The following is a 21,024-nucleotide window of genomic DNA, read 5'->3' as shown; positions in this document are numbered from 1 at the left end:
GGTGCTATTAAAGGAATAGTTCACCCACAAATAATCATGTTATTCTGAACTAGATACCGACTGATATGTTTTTTTTTGGGGCCAATACTGATATTAAGGAGTAAAAAAAAAAAAAAAGCAGATACCGATATATCGGCCGATATTCTTTGTGTATATTATAGTACAGTGCCAGTCAAAAGTTTGGACACTTTCCCATTCATGTGTCTAAACATTTGACTGGTACTATATACACTCACCTAAAGGATTATTAGGAACACCTGTTCAACTTCTCATTAATGCAATTATCTAATCAACCAATCACATGGCAGTTGCTTCAATGCATTTAGGAGTGTGGTCCTGGTCAAGACAATCTCCTGAACTCCAAACTGAATGTCAGAATGGGAAAGAAAGGTGATTTAAGCAATTTTGAGCGTGGAATGGTTGTTGGTGCCAGACGGGCCGGTCTGAGTATTTCACAATCTGCTCAGTTACTGGGATTTTCACGCACAACCATTTCTAGGGTTTACAAAGAATGGTGTGAAAAGGGAAAAACATCCAGTATGCAGCAGTCCTGTGTAGGGCTGTCACTTTTGTGAAAAAAGGATTTTCGATTTTTTAGACATAAGTGTTCATTGAATCGATTGTAAATAATGTTATTAAAATTCAAATCGGAGGCATAGTCGGAGGCATAATGTTCTCAGTTTACAAAACTTACACTTGCAGAAGAGCATAGAATAGTTTTATGATGTAATAGTATAAATGCATGTAAATGTCAGGGTTACATATATGGCTTTTGCTGGGCTGATCAGATGCTTGATTACAGCAGAGCATGTAAAGACACTTAGCATTGCACTGCGTCTGACATCGTCTGATTCACAAAATGCACTTCCATATGCAGAGATAAGCTGCAGTTTAGCCACGCTGTTTACTAAGTTGATGGTTTAAATTAAACCATCAGTGCACACTTGAAGAATTTGCATACAGAATGCACACAGGGCTTGAAAATCCTGAGGAATAGCAGCTGTAGACATTAATTTTAATTAAAATCAATCTTACTTCAGTTAATTATTAGTAAGTACTTTACACGCTTAAATGCAACCTTATTGAACATAAAACTTTTCAAAACTCTTCGTCTTTCAGTGTACAGTCTCAATAAATAATTATGAATATGTGAGGCTGGATGACATCTAGTTGTCACACTGAAGCATTTTTAATTCTGTATGGTCTGGAATATCAGAAGTACCAGTACAAAGTTTATATTAAATATACATGCAAATGATAGCCGTCTGTTGAGCAATGACTGCTTTTGATTGTGTGCATCTCTATACATCTTCCAGTGTAGATGCAGCCAACAGACTTTTCTTTAAACCAAACGGCAGTGTTAATAACAAAGATACACTTTCTTTTTTAATGTCGGTTTACTTTACATAAAACAGACCATTGTTTAATTGAATCTTACCGTTTCGCTAATAAAGGAGTGTGTCCAATAGTCATGTCAAGTCACCTTTATTTATGTAGCGCTTTTAACAATATAGATTGTAAACGTTCAACTAAACAGCATTAAATAGGAAGAAAGTGTGTCAATAAAGCAAAAAGGCAGATCATCATTGAATTCAGTGATGTCATCATCCAGCTAAGTTCAGTTAAATAGTGTCTGTGCATTTATTTGCAATCAAGTCAACGATATCGCTGTAGATGAAGTGACCCCAACTAAGCAAGCCAGAGGAGACAGCGGCAAGGAACCGAAACTCCATCGGTGACAGAATGGAGAAAAAAACCTTGGGAGAAACCAGGCTCAGTTGGGGGGCCAGGTCTCCTCTGACCAGACGAAACCAGTAGTTCAATTCCAGGCTGCAGCAAAGTCAGATTGTGCAGAAGAATCATCTGTTTCCTGTGGTCTTGTCCTGGTGCTCCTCTGAGACAAGGTCTCTACAGGGGATCTGTATCTGGGGCTCTAGTTGTCCTGGTCTCCATCCAATAGCTTATTGCTGTGTTACTGAATAAAGGCAAATTGAAATAAAAATGACTAAGTATATATTTATTCCTAATGAATCCGAGGACTGTCCCCTTGTGTCTTAATGTACCTAAATAAAACTGTTTAGACCAAAACATGGCATTTTGTGTCAGGGACATCACTTTAGCAGAGATTACAAGAAAGACAAGTTTCAAACCAGGATTATAATAAAGGCAAAGAACGCATTGTGCATATAGTTTCATGTAGTGTCATGCTTTGACGGATAGATTTTACTGTGTATCGTGGTTCAATGAGCGACTCACGTATGACATAAAATGTCAGATTAAGAAAAACAAAATCACAAATTCATCAAAATAGTTGTTGCAGCCAAGTTTAAAGTTTTTTACCTCTGACTGAATACATGAAAATCCAGATTTTAGAGCTGTTGTTGTGGCTTTGTATTAGTGTGACTTGTAAGCTGTATAAAACACAGATGGTGTGTGTGTGTGTGTGTGTGTGTGTGTCATCTGTCTCTGAAGATAAGAATCCCCTCAGACTCCTCACAGGAAGAGATAATGAACAGAGGAGCGTGTAATGATGGCGTATGTGGAGGTGTGTCCTCCGCTCCTCTAATCTGTCTCTCCTCTCATGTCAGCCTCCTGATAACCAGAAGCTGGGGCTGCTGGAGGCGCTGCTGAGGATCGGTGACTGGCAGCACGCTCAGAGCATCATGGATCAGATGCCAGCTTTCTACGCCACCTCCCACAAGGCCATCGCCGTGGCACTGTGCCAGCTGCTGCACCTGATCGTGGAGCCGCTCTACCGCAGGTACACCATTCAGACGCACACGCTCCTTGGCCTATAACTGAGCTTGGTGCTGGTTTACGTACGTTCACGCTCAGTGAATCGGTTCTCAGAACAATGCACACCTGACTCACTCACTGAATCGCTGATTTTTTTATTTTTTATGTTGGATTAGAAATGAACAGGGGATCATTAAAGGTGCTGTATATAGGATTGACACCGAGTGGTTGAACTAGGTTTTGCAGTCCAAATTCAAAATATTGGAGCAGCTTTTTTTTTTTTTTTTTCCACCTGGCCCCTCTTCCTCTGAAAATGTGCATTCAAGGCCAGAATATCTAAGGAGATTTTTACATAAACATAACATGTTTCTTAAATATAGTTGCAATCAAAATAACTCAACCCCTCAGAGACTGCAGTACTTTACAAATACAAGCTTTTCTGAAGATCCAGGATAAAAGTTTTTATCTATAACAGTTCACCGGCATATTAATATATACCTAATGTAATGTTTTTGAGTTATAAGACTTTTTAATAATACTGCTATGTCATAATTATTCAACCCCTATTCAACATTGCTGTTTTTAAATCACTTATTTGCATGGTGGGGAATAAAACAGTCTCAAAACACAATTAAGCCTTTAGAAACTCTATTAAAAACAGTATTAGATTGAGCCGTTACACATACAGTTAGCCCATGCATGTGTTGAAGTTGAGTAGCAAAAATGTCAACAGAAATCTCACAAAAGCTAAAGAGAATAAATATTGTATTACTTTAGAAAGACTAAGGCTATATGAAGATTTCCAAGGCATTGAAAGTTCCTAGAGACACCGTTCTCAGTCTTATTTCTTAGCTTAAAGTGTGTTTTACCAGAAAATCTTTGAGGTTGTGGAAGAAAAAGCACAATATCATAAAATGTTTAATCAGAGCAACTGAGAAAAATTCTCAAATGTACAGCCAAAGACTTGCAAGATGACCCGATGAAAGGAGGAAAACCATTTCAAAGCAGTGTGTAAGAAGAACGCTAGACAAGTATTGCCTTTATGTTGAGACATCTTGCAGAATACCACTCTTGATCAAGAAGAACTAGATCAAATTCATTTGTGAAGACTTGTGGAGCTCTGGAGGAATGTTTCCTGAAGTGATGTGACCAAACTGGAACTTCTTGGACCCATGGATCAGCGATCTTTAAAGTGTCAGGCCATTTTGACAAGAATTGTGATTCCTTTGGTGAAAGACTGAAGCTGATGATCAGCCCCAGGCTTAATTCTCATTGCAAATATCTGGTTGAATTTGAAGAGAGCAGTGGCAATGTGAAAACAGTGATCCAGAAGCTCTTTCAGGCGAGGAATGGGCCAAAACTGTAGTAGAGAAGTGACCGAAGCTTCTAAACACTTACAGACAGCGTTTATTGGTGATTTTAAAGAATAAAAGATTCTGCACATAGGGGGTTGAAAAATTTTGAACATGAATGTTTAGAGCCAATTCGAATTTCATCATGATTCATCAATGTTCCATTCTCAGAATCACTCAAAAGTGTATTAAACTTTCTCTGATACTTTACTGATGCCTTTGTTGAACTGGTAAACTTCATAAAATGTTGTTCTCAGCAACAAAATGTCTTGCAGGTCAAGGGGGTTGAATAATTTTGATTGCAACTGTATCTGCAAACATGTTATGGTATTTGTATTCTTAAATAGTCAAAAACTTACATACAGCACCTTAAAGGGCCCTATAAACACAGTATTGAAAATGCGTACCAATGGATTGTCAAGAAGTTAATGTGCATTTCAAAACTTTAAACAATTAGGATATCAAGTATTTTCTCTGAATATTAATCTAATTATATATAACAAAAATTGACATCCCTAATCACCACCCCTTAATCTGCAAGTTTCCACCCACATGCCACCATTGTGTTTTTGCCACAACGGTGTACCAACGCCATAGTGAAAGTCCAAGCAAATCATGCTAACTGTTCTGTCTTTAGCTGCACAGACGAGAGTCCCAGCCTCAGAGGAGACGAGAGCAGTGGATTTATTGATTCATTTACTGCTGCCGACACACAGATCTAATATAAACGTGATTTCTTTCCCAGCTGTTTTTCTAACTTGTGTGTGTATTTGACAGTTTAAGGGCAATAAGACATGAAAGAAACCCTAGTTTAGTACTCATACCTTTGATAGTTGCTGTCTGTGTGTGCTCAGAAAACCCTATATCAGAAGTTTAGACTAAAATGGTTTAAAACGCATGATTTCAGCATGTTAGACATGATGATAAAAACAAGCTGTAAAAGCACTGCACTAGTCCAGAAAAGGGGTTGGGGAACAGCAGCTCATTTGCATGTAAAGAGACATGCACAAAAACAGCTGTGTAGAACACCGACACCTTCTGAGGACATTATATTAAAAGAGCATAGTTGGTCTCCTTTAAATAGTGGTTTTTAAAATCATTTTACTGTTTAATAGCTTACCATGAGCATTTCTCTTTTCTCTCATACGTTATTTTTTTTCTTCATTAATGTACACACAGCACCCCATACTGACAGAAAAACACAGAATTATTGACATTTTTGCACATTTACTAAATACGGCAAATAATAAAAGTCGATCAGGACACCGTCTGCATGAGACGTGCCTTGAGCTGTTACTAGATCCAGCGCTGGGACAGAAGACACGAGAGAAATTCAGACAACAGAGCGGTGTGTCCTGTGTTTTTAGGGCTGCAGTCCCCAAAGGTGCCAAAGGAAGTTTGACGATGCCTCTGTGGAGCAAACATGCACTGCGTCCAGCCGAAAGCTTTGGCGATCTCTCCAGGGGCGTCTTCACCATGCTGTGCTACCTGGGCCCTCACCTGTCCCACGACCCCGTCCTGTTTGCCAAGGTCGTGCGACTGGGCAAGAGTTTCATGAAAGAGGTGAGGACTGACACGAGAGTTGGCTATTATATATCTGAGCAAACCCTTAAGAGCTAGCCTAATAGAAGCCATGATACAACAAGCTAGCTAATAACGCTGTACAGGACAAGCAGTCTGGAGGATGTTTTCAACTCTGTAAGACGGAGAGCTGATTCAGCACTTCAGGCTGCTGGAGATTCTGCCTTCATAACCAGATCCAGTGTATTACAGTATTGTCCTTGTGTATTTTTGGGGAGGCAGAGAATGTAAGTGTGAGTCAGAGGAAGATGAGGTGTTTATATCAGGGCTGTATTAGCTCTTTGGTTCATTTTAATGTATTCTGTGTGTGTTCTTATTGTTGGTTAGCCTTCTTTCATCAATGTGTGTGTGTCTCTCTTTCAGTACCAAAGTGAAAGCAGGCAAGACACCAAGGACAAAATGGTGAGTCACGGAAAGCCCTGAGTGGGAGTGTAGAGTTGTAAGAACAGGTTTCTGGCTTTTTTTTTTTTGTATTTGACATGTTTCTCACCCAATTAAACAGTTAATTTAAATCTAAAAGCTTCTTCCAAACAAACAATCCGTTAACCTTTTTAACATGGAGCAGCTACTAGCTTTATTCAGAGTAATTGTATTTGAGTATATGATTTAAAGCTATAGATCTTTCCCAGCGAGTGGAGATATGTGTATCTAGACGACTCTGGCAGTGCAGCTGTGTTCGTCTGGATGTGTATGATGTTATCTGTGTCTCCGCAGGACTCTCTGCTGAGCTGTTTTCTCAGTATTGCTGATCAGGTGTTGTTGCCGTCTCTCTCGCTCATGGAGTGTAACGCCTGCATGTCTGAGGAGCTCTGGGGCTTCTTCAAACTCTTCCCCTACCAGCACAGGTACCGTCAGCTCCTCTCTTTCTCTTAACATATAGTTCTTTCTGCTTTTACATGAGCAAAAATAAATGATGCAGATCTTATGTAGCTCCGCCCCTTTTCAGCACGGCTTGTCTTCTGGTTTGTATTATTATTATTATTCTTGTGCTAAGGCTGTTTTTTTAAAGTCAAAGTATTTTTTATGGGTTCCATATTGATTAGGCGGCCTCGGCCTGTGATTGAAGCATGCATTTACTGCACAGAAGATATTATGAAGAAAGTGGACAACCAAACAGTTTTGTCCCCATTGATTTCCTTTAGTTCTTAGGCATAGTGCATTTTGTTTGGTTGCACACATTCTTCAAAATATCTTTCGTGTTCTGCAGAAGAAAGAGACTCGTACATCTGTACTCCATAATTGTGAGCTGTTTCTTTAAGAGCTGCTGGTGTGGGTTTGTACTTCAAGGCTAGTGTACAAAAAAAAAATCATAACCTTGTACAAGAATTTAAAACGTGGACACAATATTTCTGGACTGGTTTATGTTTGAATGAAGTCAAAGGAGGCTTTCAGCACTGTTGTATCTGTTGGTAACTGTGATTGGGGATGTGTGACATTATCACGGGAATCATTATCTCAAATGATTGTTGTGTGTGATCATGTACCAGCTGAAGAATATGAGGCTGTTTTTACTGTCTAAGTCTATTCCCTCATGATATTCCCCCGTATACATATCTAAACGCTGTCAGGATGCCCTGATGAACGTGATGTATGTTTTCATCACCTCTCTCGTGGTCTGTGTGTTGTGTGATTAGGTATCGCCTCTATGGGCAGTGGAAGAATGAGACGTACGGCCATCATCCACTCCTGGTGAAGATCAAGGCTCAGACGGTAGACCGAGCCAAATACATCATGAAGTAAGTTTACTTCAGTTTTTAGTGGACTGTCATGATTAATCAGTCTTCATCAAATAAAAGGCAACGGTAAAGCTGGGTTTCTGTAGTTTTTCATTCACCTACAGGACTGATTATTTTCGTTTTTAAGAAAGAAATGGTATGTTTTTGTACATATAAATACACACACACAACAAAAAAACAAATAAACACTGTTCTTTTGAACTTCATCAGTAAAAATCCTGACAATAGTTTTTTTTTTTATCAGCTGCAGTCCGTAATTTGTTCCTCTTTGTCGCCACCTCTGTTTGAAAACCTGGAATTGCAGTTCCTTGCAGAATTATATTGCATGCGTGGGTTGTGATCCCGCGCGGATGAATCTGTTGTGAGGTGAATGTGTGTCAGTCACTGTATTTAGTAATCTCAGACTCCCGTCTACGTATTAATGGCCGTTCACACCGAGAACGATAACTATGAAGATAACTGTATTGGCGTCCACCCCAGCAAACGATATTGTCTGTTTATTGTAAGAGCAGGTGTGTCCGCCGCTTTAAATTCTCAAGCTCATTACCGCAGGATTGATTCTGATTGGCTGTCAATGTTTTTATCATTCGTGATTAGAACGATGTAGTTTCTCTGTGTCTTTATCGTTACAGCTGTGGTGTGGACTGTGCTATTCTCTAATATTGAGAACGATTTTTAGAACAAGATCTTTATCGTTATCTTTATAGTTATGGTGCTTGGTGTGAACGGGGCTTTAGAATATATGACCCAGATAAGATTTTCACCTTATTCTGTCATCCACGCTCTGCCACGCTTTGTTCTGACCGACTGAGGAAAAAAGCATTACAATAAACCGTGCCACAAATAGTGACTTAATCTAACGATCGATTACCTCATATCGCACAAAAACCCTGAAAATTATTATTATTGTTATAATTTATTCTCAAATTATTCATGTTAACGACATCATCATCGCATGACTATGAGTATAGTGTGTATTAGCGTGTAGATTTCAGTTTCTGTACAGTTTAATCTCTAATTGTCACATCATTCGAACCCCATATTAAGAAATTATTTTAACCTCAATGCTCAATTATTGATTTTGACTTTTATATTGACTTTTCAACCCAAAATTTTTGCACGGCAGCTTTAATGATCAGAAATGCTTTATTTCTTTATTTTTGGCAGCACATCAGCTTATTAGAATGATTTGTGGAAGATCATGTGACACTGAAGTCACTGAAGTGTAATATTTCAGATTAATACTCTTTTGACTGAATGCGCCTGTGTGAGCGGTGAACTGTAGTTTAGGTGCTGTTCCATTTATTTCCTCCATATTGCATTGTATTATGAGGAGCTGAACCAAAGCAGTGTTTTAGTGTAAAAGGTGTTTAGTTTAGAAGTAAACAGTCAAAGGTACAAGACTCGTACCCTGTAACCCATTCCTTCAAGCACTGCAAATGTGATTGTTACTAGTAAACTAGTTATTTTTTTAATGCATTTTCTTATTTCTCTAAAGCCCCGATCACACCAAGAACAATAACTATAAAGATAACTCTGCACAAAAAATGTCTGCTGCTTTATCAGAAAGAAATGATGAAAAAGCCCCATGAAGTAGTCCAGAATAACTCATGGGCTGTACTTTAAGTTTTATGATGACTTGGTGCGATTACTGAAACTCTTGCCCCTTCAGCTGTCCATTATATTAAAACTAGCACCAGTTTCTCCTTTTGTGTTCGAAACTAGAAAATCATACAGGTTTATAAGGTGAGGAACTAACTCACTGAGGAAAGTGCTGAAAACCCTGTTTCTATGGTAGCAGCTCTTATTGGTGGTGGTTCTCCTCAAAGAATTATGGGTAGTGTAGTTTAATTTCTTCAGATAAAGATAGCTTTAATGTTTTAATTCTAGCTATGAAATCTGATATGTTTTTGATTTTTTGACAGGAACATACGCATCCACTTAAATGATCCATTTTTATAATTGCAGTTTGTTAAATTGAGTGTTTTTAACTCCAGCACTTAGGCATGGTGCAGATTTGGGATGTTAGATCAGTGCAAGTTTAAAGGCAGTTCTCCTTGAAGCAGGTTTGTGTTGCCCTGTGCCTGTGTGCATATAGATGAGCTCTTTGAAAGGGCTTGCAGAATTGCTGCATCAGATTCTTTGCTTTCTTTTCAAGCGTGTTGAATAAATGATGATATTTTGGCAGATAATTGGATGGAGAGGGAGCGAGTTGAGGCTAAAGCCGTCAGAAGTGTTCAGGGAGAGCGAGGGAAGCTCTAGGTCGCCTGTCAGACGGCTCGAGTCGAGTCCTCGTGTGTGTCAGACTGCTCTCTAACGTTTCGTCTCTCTCTCTGGATGCTGTTTGTAGCTTTGTGCTTTCCAAGTGGTGAATTTCTAGATGAATATGACCCGACTAAGGTTACAACATTTCAATCTGTTTTTCTTTACACATATATGTGTCCCTGGAGCACAGAAGCAGTGTTGAGTCTCCGGGGTGTATTTGTAGAAATAGCCCAACATACATTGTATGGGTCAAAATAATCAATTTTTCTTTTAAGCCAAAAATCATTAGGATATTAAGTAAAGATCACGTTCCATCAATATATTTAGTAAACTTCCTACTGCAAATATATCAAAACTTAATTATTTGATTAATAATATGCATTAAGAACCTCATTTGGATAACTTTAAAGATGATTTTACCAATATATAATTTATTTTGCATTTATTTTTTTTCAAATAGTTGTATCTTGGCCAAATATTGTGCGATCTTAATAAAGCATTCATCAATGGAAAGCATATTTATTCAGTTTTCAGATGATGTGTAAATCTCCATTTTGAAAAAAATGAAACTTTTATGCTCCAAGGTTAAAAATATTTAATTTTATCCAACATGCTAGTTTGCTTTTCATCACGCTTTTTTTTTTTTATGGTTTGTCTTAATTTTTCCTGGTTGGTTTGCTGTTAATGGGTGTTGTAGCCAGAGGCTGCAGAAATCTGAAGGACATCACGTCGAGGGCAGAGTCGTGTGAAGGAAATGAGTATTTGTTGAGCTCGTGTGAGGATGCAGCCTTGAATGTGAACAAAAGAGGCTCTATCTGGTCAGATTTAGAAACACAACTGTGCCATGTTTATCCAAAACATGTTTTTAACAATGTCAAACATCTGATGTCGTAATAAATGTTGAAGTTTAAATCCATTTATTATCCTCATTTAATTTAATTTATATTGAATTTTTTTAAATAATTTAAATATTAAAAGAAAATCTTTATTAAACTACAAAACATTTTTAAGCATGAACCTTGAATGTATTAAATGAAAGCATTAATTTTGAAATTGAAATGCTTTAAGCAGTCTTTTACTCCGTTTGACCCATTGGAAGCCATTATTTGCATGCATTATTTTGCGGTCGGTGGCCTTATGTGACTGTGTGTGTGCTGTGAGGCGAGCTGTCAGACATCGGCGGAGGCGCAGGTGGTGTGTTCGACTGCAGTGCTGCTGCGGAGGCAGAAACACGGAGGAGTAGCGCTTCATTCAGCATCAGCAGGACGAGCGGAGGAGCTGGAGAGAGCTCTTCTTCTGAGCATCTCTGCCGTTTGATTATCACTGATGACACACTAATGCACAGATGCGTTTTGACATTTCAGATGTCCTGTCTGCTTAATCCTTTAAGACATGACTGACTTTTAGATGAATATCATTCACATAACCACTGCATATACGTACAGCCTCATGCCACGAGTGCCCTTTCAGAGTGAACACACAAAGTGCACATGAGCAGTTGAAAGCAGTTTTGCATATCTAATAATAATAATCTAATTGCATTCCAGAAAGCATTAATGATGTCTTCATAGAACATTTGGAAAAGAAAAGGCTGATATAATAGTAAAATCGCACACTGGAACATTGAGCAAATTAAGCCTGTGATTGTCCTTGTAATTTGCCTCAATATTTTCGAACTTAATGTAATATTAGATTCTTGTTCAAGCGTTTTGTGTAATTGGCAGCAACTATATTACTGCTTCCTTTAGTGCATAAAAGTTTTCATAAATTCTGAGCTTAGTTTTTACTGCATTCGCAGAATCATTTAAGAGAGAATTGAGTTGCCTCAAACCTTTTTTTTTCACCCTTTTTTCATGACTTCAATTGGTGTGCCAAAAGTGTGTTTAAAAAAAAAAAACAATTTAGGGATTGCTAGTGTCCCATTGTTCATGTGAGCTTTATAAGGCTTCTGGGTATCAGACTATGTCATTAGAGCTTGCCCATTGTGCTCTGAAGGTTAAGCAAACCAATTAGACCACCTGATGTGACGTGGGGAATGCTCAGGATCACACACACACACACACACACATGCAGTTCCCTTATTAAGAGCAATGACGCTGTCATGGCTCAGCAGTCAGTAGCTCCTGTCGGCTCACCAGCTCGAATGGAAACTCCACAATGCCAGCGCTGGCTCTGTGCCCTCCTGCAGTGTGTGTGTGTGTATGTGTGTGTTTCCCCAGCTACTTTATTAATTGACTTTTTAATTGGCCCTTTTGTGCCACACTTCAGACAAAGCAGCTCTGCTAGTCTGTGAGAAAACACGGCCCCCCGTGCTCACAATTAATGGCGTTACAAAGAACTGCCCGAGAGGCGCTGCGCTTCACATGACAGTCCATCATGCGCCTGCTGGCATGTGTGATAAGAAATCAGTGCAGAGGCATGAAGACTCATAAAACACCAGCGAGACGGGACATAGACAGCTGTCCATTCTCACAGATCGAGGAGACACCTCATGCTGCGGTCCTTGGGAGGCCATGTTAACATGTAGTCGACAGTGAGTTTGTCATTGGATATTTGATATTTAAAACCATTTGAACAATGTTTCCAGCAAAAAAAAAAAAAAAAAAATGGCATGATCATGTGACTTCAGCATCACCACCATTACAATTACAATTACATATTGTATTTTTGTTTTATGTACGTAATCATTAAAGGGGTCATCGGATGCCCATTTTCCACAAGTTGATATGATTCTTAGGGATCTTAATAGAAAGTCTATAACATAGGTTGGTTAAAAATTTTGCAATGGCAGTGTAAAACAACACCCTCTTTACCCTGTCAAAAACAGCTCTGTTTACAGTGAACCATTTCGTGCTTGGCCATTTAAATGCTAATTAGCTCTACTGACCCCACCCCTCTCTTCTGTGGGGTGATTTTAAAATGTGGATGTAAAAAACAAAAAACACTGGGTGGATTTTTGTCATTAGTGGGTGGATGTACTACAATTGGTGTTTACAACACTGCCGACACACATTTCAGTTCGAACAACGTTAAACTGAATTTATTTCATCTGATGTCTGCTTTAAAAATTAAAAAAACTGAACACCTCAGATCTGAGATCAGTTAAAACACACTCAACGGTCAACCATTGCAATTTTGAAATGATCCAGAAACCAAAGTTCAAAGCAGTATGACCAAACTACGCATTGTTTGCTGAAATCACGTGACTTGGCAAGTTTGCGCCGAACCACAGATTCGAAACAAAAATTCATAAAGCTTTCAAAGCTTCATGCTCTGACATTTTTGCTCTTTTAGCACCTACACACTTTTTTTGTACCAGTGGCCATGATTATTGGCATATTTCAGCCAAACATTGTCTGTAGTAGTAAGTATAGCCAATTCACAAGCCCGTTTTAGTCACTGCTGAGTGTAAGTGTTATTAATTGTAGGCTTTGGTGCGTCTGTTTTCACCATCTCTCTGGCTGTTTTTTCCCCAGGCGACTGACTAAGGAGAACGTGAAGCCCTCAGGAAGGCAGATTGGAAAGTTGAGCCACAGTAACCCCACCATTCTCTTTGATTATGTGAGTATTTTATTGCTTGTGACGGCCATAATGGTCCGCTAGACTAATGACATGCTTTTACAGGGCTACTTTATAATCTGCAGTGTGCCATCAATTTTCATTGCTCCAGAGATTAAAAAGCACATATATAAACTCAGACCAGTGGCCTAATGCCCAACATCAGAACGAGAGCATGAACACAAGGCTAAATTTAGGCTTTATTAGTCAGCGGGCTAACGGTAATCACATTCATCTCCATCGAATGTAAGAAATTCATGACTGGGCCGACCGAGGCGGATAGATATTCATGGTTGCCAGAATGTTTTCATCAGGATGCTGTGTTCGTTCTGAAGAAGTGGTGCTGTCACCGTTCATGCTGTGCATGTCTTCAGCAAGGAGAGACTCCACGGGTTTTGCTCTCGTGTACAGAGAAGAAAAGACTTGGAAGTGGCTGACGTTGGCAAGGCTTTGAATTCATTAGCATTTCTGAAAAATTCAGAAGATTCAGTCGTGAAGTAAAAGACGGAGATGCGCTATGATGAAGGCTGTGTTATTCAGGTGCTGGCACTTTTCTTAGAGAGAGAGAGCGAGGGAGAGAGAGAGAGAGAGAGAGAGAGAGAGAGGGAGGGAGGGAGGGAGGGAGAGGGAGAGGGAGAGGGGGAGAGAGAGAGAGAGAGAGGCCACTGACTGATGCTGCTGCCTCTGAACTGACAAACACTCGCCACAGTACATCATCAAATCAAAATTGATTGTTTGCTAGAATGAAGTCCCTGGTCTAATTGAGCAATGTATTATTCTACATGACCAGGGAAATAGAATTAGTGGTGTTTGCAAGACAAGTTTAGCGATTGATTGATATTGACCAGTATTGATCGCAGTAGCGATATTATATTTTTAGATAATTTTTCTGTTGGCTTTTGCATTATTTGGCCTATAGTGTACAGTTTATGACTCTCACATTTTCTTGTTCATGACAGTTTCTTTAAATCTTGAAGCCTAAAGCCAAGCATCAGATGTAAAAAGCTAAACATAGGCTACAGGGATCTACAGTGCTCACCTTTCATTCGCATTTGTCTTTGGGACATCAGAATAAAAAATAAAATAAAAAAAATACTAATTTGTGTCTGGGTTTTTCAAAGAATGTATCTCTGAGAACTTTTTTTTTGCATGTACAGTCAATTCTTGAATATAAATTACACAGCATAGGTTTTCTTTCTCTCATTGGATCCAATATTACAAAATTTATTTCCAATTAAGAAAAAAAAATGCTTTAATTGTGGTAAAACTGATCATACTATTATACACAAATAGTAGCAATCACAATCAGGTCCATTGCTGCAAACAAATAAAATCACGTCTTGCTCCGTTTGCAATTTCTCTTGATGCATTACCAACATTTCGTTTGACGTCTTTTAAAGCACAAAATGGACTGGAATAACACATGTGGAATAAAAATAAAAGTGTACGTCCCGTGTTGCTCGGTTAATGAATCTACTCTTTTCTTTCAGATCCTGTCTCAGATCCAGTGGTACGATAACCTCATAACTCCAGTGGTGGACTCTCTCAAATACCTCACGTCCCTCAACTATGATGTGCTGGCCTGTATCCTTTCAGACGGCTGTTATAATTACACTCCCACTGTATAATAATCTTCCCCCTCCGCTAATAACAGCTCTCCCGGGAACTTGCTGATCTCCTCCAAACTTCCGTAATGTGTGCGTGATTAAAATAGCATGTAATCGCTCACCTTGACTTCATCATCATCGTGAAACTGACAGCTGTGTGTGTTTAAAATGAGGGAGAAAAGTGTGCATTTCTGCAGTTTGGGAAGCAGTGGAGGAAAATGGACTATTCATTTTCTTTTGAACATGCCAAAACAATGTCTGGCCGTATGAGTAATAGTCTGAAGAGCGTCTGCGTGTGTGTTATCTTTAAAGAGCGAGACGTGGTGCGTTTGAGCCCTTGACCGTGTGGGCAGATTGCATTATTGAAGCTTTAGCCAACCCAGAGAAAGAGAAGATGAAGCACGATGACACCACCATTTCATCATGGCTGCAGAGTGAGTGCCACGTTTCCTCTAAAACGCCGAGATGCCGAATAAATTGAACTTCTGCCTGAACGTTAAATGTCATTTGTTGAAATGGTTTGACCCTGCTGCTAGAGTGTGTCCGGAAAGCAATTTGGAGCACAAATGCGTGACATTCTTGACTTGCCCTCGTACGAATACTAATGTTCGTTCTTATGATAATGTTTTGCTTTTGTCATCACGTCTTTCTCTAGGTCTCGCTAGTTTGTGTGGATCGGTTTTCAGGAAATATCCCATCGAGTTAGCTGGTCTTCTGCAGTATGTGACCAACCAGCTGAAAGCTGGAAAGAGGTACGCTTACATGTTTGCTGTGCTTCGGCCCTGGTCTGCTCTTCAAAGAGACTCTGCGCTTTATTAAAACTGCTATTACTATACAAAATCATCTGCTTAAAACATGAACAGCCATCGCAAAAACAGATCATCCAAGTAAAGATGCACAGTATCAAGCATATGCAAACTTTGGAATGAGGTCCTGCATTTTTTCATACTTATATATTGTCTAAAAAAGCCCAAAGTGTCGTGATGTAATATATTACGCACCCCTACTCTCCATTCTCCTGGCTGTTTGTGTTGTTTTGAACTTGTTGCGATATACTCATGCAGACCTATCTATATTTAAAAGATTGTTAACAAAAAACCTTGCAAAACATGCTTTTGCCAATTAATTAGAGTATAATAGTTTCAGTGGAGTAGATTAGTGTAAATTCAATGGCGTATGACCTGTGCTCTAAAAGAAAAGTGACATTTCCAAACCCAAGTTAATTTGAACATTATTTTTAATGCTGCTGCTGTTTTTCAAAACACACTTAAAGTACGGGAAGGCGTTCAGGACTTCGTTTTTTAAAGGACTTCTACAATATTTTGAACATTTAAGTATTTAACTCCTTCATTCCAAGTGTTCAGTACCCTGGACACATTCATTTTTTGATTTTCTTAACAAATGCCGAATATACTGAAAGTTAAGATTAGCATTTTATAAAGCAGTGTTGAAATGTGCTGTATTTGCAACACTTGGTTCCCAATGCCCAGTATATTTAATATACAGTAATTAACAATTAAAATGATGCATTTCTCTGGAATGAAGAGGTTAATCCCAGCGCTTGTCTGAGAGAGCGGTGTATTTCTCTACACGGCTGTATGTGTTAATAAGGTGTGGGTTATCCTTCAGCACTCCAGAGAGACGTGTGTAGGCAGGCAGTGAAAGCCCTCGCTGACAGACGGAGAGTCGACTAGCACTTACTCAGAGATCTGGATTGAGCTTCATACACGTACAGGTTTACAGGCCGTGGATGCATGTTCGAGAATGGATCAGACAATGATGTTTCCAGTGGGGGGTTGATTTCTCATTAAGTACCTCATTTTCTCTGAATGTAAAAAAATAAAACCAGGAAGTTTAATTGTTCAAAATTAGCAAAGCAAAGTAGTGTCAATTTTGGTAGCTTCTGAACCAAAAAAAAGGCTACTGTCATGCATCACGGACCAAAATATACCCGGATCCAATGTCTTCACACTAGAGCTGGATCCACCGGTCCATATTTGAGGAGGTTCGCTAACATAAAGGAAGCACAGCTCTGTTCAGTTTCCTTTATCCAGTGTCACGGAGCGTGCAGAACTCCCCAAGAGCAGCTTTGGTTTTTATCAAGGTCTTTAATCATTCATGTGTTTGATGATGTGCCAGTTTTGACCTGCTGATCCTGAAGGAGGTGGTGCAGAAGATGGCAGGGATCGAGATCACGGATGAAATGACTGTGGAGCAGCTGGAGGCCATGACGGGTGGAGAGCAGCTCAAAGCAGAGGTACATAGCCATCGATTAGCAAACACAGCGTTCGTTTACACGCTTGAGCCATGTTTGGGAACGTGTAGATGTCACCGCAACAGATTTGGGCTGCGGCAGCGTTTCAGATGTCGAATCCTAGAAGTGTGCTTGTGCTGCTATTACAAATGGATTTGATGTTTTATCCAAGGTAGAACCATGATTATTTTGGTCAGTATTGTAATCATGATTATGAGTGCGCCATATGAACAAAATGTATATTTTCTGTTAATAAGTTTGCCATGAAAAATGGCACAATTCTCAACACAACACCACAGCAGAGCACATGGGTAACTAATATCAGTAAAAAGTCCTCTAAATTATTGAAAATAATTGAACTGTCAGTATTAAAAAAAAAGCAAAGTACAGATGCAAAAGAATACAGATTAAACAAACTGCTGTGGCTGCATTGTCTTCACTAGAAGAATGAAATGGCTTCAGAATTCTGTTTTCTTCAGTGAACTTGTGTTTGTTTTCTTTTTTGGAGGGGTTTGTGATGCATAAATCAAGGCCCCTGTAATGAGAGCGAGCTAGAGTTCATGTGTTACACTATTAATCTGCACACCAGCACTACTTAGCAGGTCAAACATGTACCAAGATGCATTGCAGATGGTGTTTGCCTCCACAGTGCTTCCTTCAAAACGCCAAGGCAATTAAAGTGCGACCTCATGGGACAGTAGGTGTTCATAATGAATCAAGTCAGCAGTTTCTTGTGCGTAAGTGAAGAAACTCCTGAGTCCAGTCTGCGCAGCTGGGCATGACTTCTGACTTGAGAACGTTCCTCTCATCTTGTGCACATTACCTCAGTGTAAAGAGACATGTTTGATTGGGAGTGTTTCTGTTCATTTCTGATTGTTTGTGTGTGTAGGGTGGCTACTTTGGACAGATCAGGAACACTAAGAAGTCGTCTCAGCGCCTGAAGGACGCTCTTCTGGACCACGAGCTGGCGTTACCGCTGTGTCTCCTGATGGCCCAGCAGAGGAACGGGGTGGTCTTCTCTGAGGGGGGAGAGAAGCACCTTAAACTCGTGGGGAAGCTGTACGATCAGGTATAACCAACTGAAACCAAGATGACTGCGATCCATGCGTTTCTAAAAAGAGTAGAAGTGCTAATTAAACACGACAAGCAGCGGAGCTCATGCAGTGGAGCCGAGAATACATTTCTTCAAGTTTGATGCTTGCTGCTTTTCAGTCTAGTTAAACTGATGCCATGATAGAGACAGACAGTCAGACTTTAGGGTTCCTGGAGGGGATGTTCAGGAAGAAACGGCATATACAATTGCACATTTCAAAAAGGTAAAGGCTGCCAATTAGGAAAGATCCGCCTTTTAGATGAGAAAATGTGTTAATGATGTTAATGACTCACACATCATGGAGTAGAAGTTCTTCAACACCGCATAACCCCTCATCAGTGTCTTTCTCTCATCAATGCCATTCGACAGCCTGCTGAAGTCACAGACTGTTAACCCTTAAGTGCATGCATGTTTCAGCTATCATTATTGTGTATTCCTGGATCTATCTAACACGAGTGGATTTCTAACTGCTACAACTCTCCTAATAACAATTACAAAATAATCAAAGATGGCATAATTCCTCAGTACATCCGGCATCTGGCTCATATTCATGATCTCAACCATATTCTCAAAACAAGTGTTTTCAACATCTTCAAAATGTAATATTTTGATTGGAATTGGCCATGAAGAGCACTGGGAGAAATTCTGCTGATTTAGTGATCGTTTTGGCCAGCTGCCTCACTCATTTCCATTCATTTATTCACTTATTACTTTATATTATTGCCTGACTGGTGCACCAAAGTGATTTCTCAATTCAGCAATTCAATATTAAATTGATAAATCATGAAATTAGTTTTGCTGTGAAACCATTTTGGACATGGAGACTCATATGTAATGTTATACACAAGTTACTTTGCAATTCTGAGAGAAATTGCAAATTTGTGAGAGAGAAAAGGCTGTGATTAGCTTTATTTTGTTTATAATTTTCTTGATTTTTATTATTCTGTGGCAGATACAGGCTTCCATACCTTTGCATCATTATTGACATCAAACTTGGAGCAACATGTCCCAATTGGCATATTTGGTAATCAATCAGTGAATATACATTTACATTTTTGTATTTTCTGTGCAAAAAGACTGCCGTTTCCCAACGCAAACCAAACTGAATGATTGAGTTTTAGAAACTTTTCACGGTTGTCAGTATCGCAGTTGGGAGTGAAAGTGGCCCGTATCAGCCATGGAAAGACTCACGTCGAGAGTTGTACAGAACTTCTGTGATTTTCAGCCGCCCACATGCACTGGCAGTTTGCTTTTCATGTTCAGCAGCTGCGCAGCTCAATTACTCACTGGGTAATCCAATTGACTGTTTCCTCTCTCCCCCCATGTTCTCTAGACATGTCGCAATTCACAGCAGATGGTGCTAAAAACTAACATCATCAGCTCCATTCTGTGTGGGACTGCGAAATGATGCCGCCGGTCGATCCTTTTTGCTTTTTATTTTTTTTCATCTTTTTCCTCTCAATGTCTCAAATTAGAGCCTTTAGCAAATAATTCCCTCTCATGATGCCAAATTGTCTAAATAATTGCTCATGGTGTGAAAGAGAAACACGCTTTTTCCTGACATCAGTGGGGAAGCTTTTAATTATTAATTTTGGCTTTTTTTTTTTTTAAGTCACTTTGCAGGAAGTTGTGCAGTGCTCATTACAATCAGCAGAAATGTGTGGGGCTCCTGTGCCCGGCTATCACCGCCTCTGATGCACCACAGAGATTGATTGACTCATCTCACAGACTAAATATGCATTCAGCATGATTGCATGATTTATGCATAAGCACCCTGAAAAATATTAGAATAACTTAATAATTTGTATAAATTTGCCTTATTTTGCATGTTTAATACATTTTTTGCCATACTTGACACTTAATGTATCCTAGTGTTTTATGTTTACAGTGATTTGAACAAACTCCAGATCCCGAAACTCAAAGGGATAGTTCACCCCCCAAAAATGTGATGTTTATCTGCTCACCCCCAGGGTATCCCAGATGTAGGTGACTGTTTCTTCAGTAGAAAACAAAGATGTTTAACTCGAACCGTTAGAGTCTGTCAGTCATATAATAGAAGTGAATGGTAATAACAGATTTGAGAGTCAACAAAACATCATCATCTTGGTTTATGGTGGATGGCAGACTTATAAGTGCACTACCTAGCTCTCAAATGGACCATTGACACTCTATCTACAGTCTCAATTAGGAATGGTCCATTTGAGAGATAGCTAGTGCACTTATAAGTCTGCAATCCACCGTAAAGCAACAAGACGACTCATGCGCTGGCTGTTGAGAATGTGCTCAGGACAGTTCGGACATTGCAGTGAATCAGAAGTAAAGAAACGAGATAAATACTCTTGTGTTTCTTCTACAGACCTATCGTTTTGAGTCTTTATTCATCAGTGTATCATCACGAACCACAGGGTTTGATTTGGTTTTGTGTATTTGACTCTCAATGCTGTGATTCCCATTTACTTCCATTATGTGTCTGACAGACTGCAATGGTTTGAGTTAAAAATCTTTGTGTTATTCTGAAAAACAAAAAAAACAAAGTCTCCTACTGTCTTGAATGCCCGAGGGGTAAGCAGATAAACATAACATTTTCATTTTTGGGTGAATTATCCCTTTAAATTGTCCTGCATCATTTTTGCTATGGACATGAATGGTTCCTCAAGTCAAGTGGCTTGCTGAAGAGAGGTGATCAGACTTCTCACCTAACCGAGGACTCAGAATATCTTAGTCTTGTAGGGTTGGGAATCGAAGATTTGCTAATTATCCCAATTTCAGATGCTGTGATTTACATGGCCTCTGATGTATTCTCCAGACAATGGGTCTTTGCTCTCATTGGGCAATATTTTGT

The 21,024-nt window shown here is 39.3% G+C and overlaps 1 protein-coding gene across 3 annotated transcripts in view; it reads left to right on the top strand.

Moving 5' to 3' along the window:
- The window catches only part of LOC127970977 (THO complex subunit 2), a 64,152-nt gene that overhangs the window by 12,289 nt on the left and 30,839 nt on the right, over window positions 1–21,024 (top strand). For all 3 annotated transcript variants that reach the window (XM_052573701.1, XM_052573699.1, XM_052573700.1), the window contains exons 11-21: window positions 2,589–2,761; window positions 5,456–5,651; window positions 6,033–6,071; window positions 6,384–6,514; window positions 7,304–7,405; window positions 13,147–13,231; window positions 14,719–14,812; window positions 15,189–15,269; window positions 15,491–15,587; window positions 16,975–17,092; window positions 17,979–18,158. In XM_052573701.1, the coding sequence (XP_052429661.1) occupies window positions 2,589–2,761; window positions 5,456–5,651; window positions 6,033–6,071; window positions 6,384–6,514; window positions 7,304–7,405; window positions 13,147–13,231; window positions 14,719–14,812; window positions 15,189–15,269; window positions 15,491–15,587; window positions 16,975–17,092; window positions 17,979–18,158 (1,296 nt within the window). The remainder of the gene's footprint in view (window positions 1–2,588; window positions 2,762–5,455; window positions 5,652–6,032; window positions 6,072–6,383; window positions 6,515–7,303; window positions 7,406–13,146; window positions 13,232–14,718; window positions 14,813–15,188; window positions 15,270–15,490; window positions 15,588–16,974; window positions 17,093–17,978; window positions 18,159–21,024) is intronic.

Source organism: Carassius gibelio, chromosome B14, assembly GCF_023724105.1.
Source record: "Carassius gibelio isolate Cgi1373 ecotype wild population from Czech Republic chromosome B14, carGib1.2-hapl.c, whole genome shotgun sequence".
NCBI lineage: Eukaryota > Metazoa > Chordata > Actinopteri > Cypriniformes > Cyprinidae > Carassius > Carassius gibelio.
The sequence above is the reverse complement of the archived record's forward strand: the minus strand, read 5'-3'. Positions and strand labels throughout refer to the sequence as shown.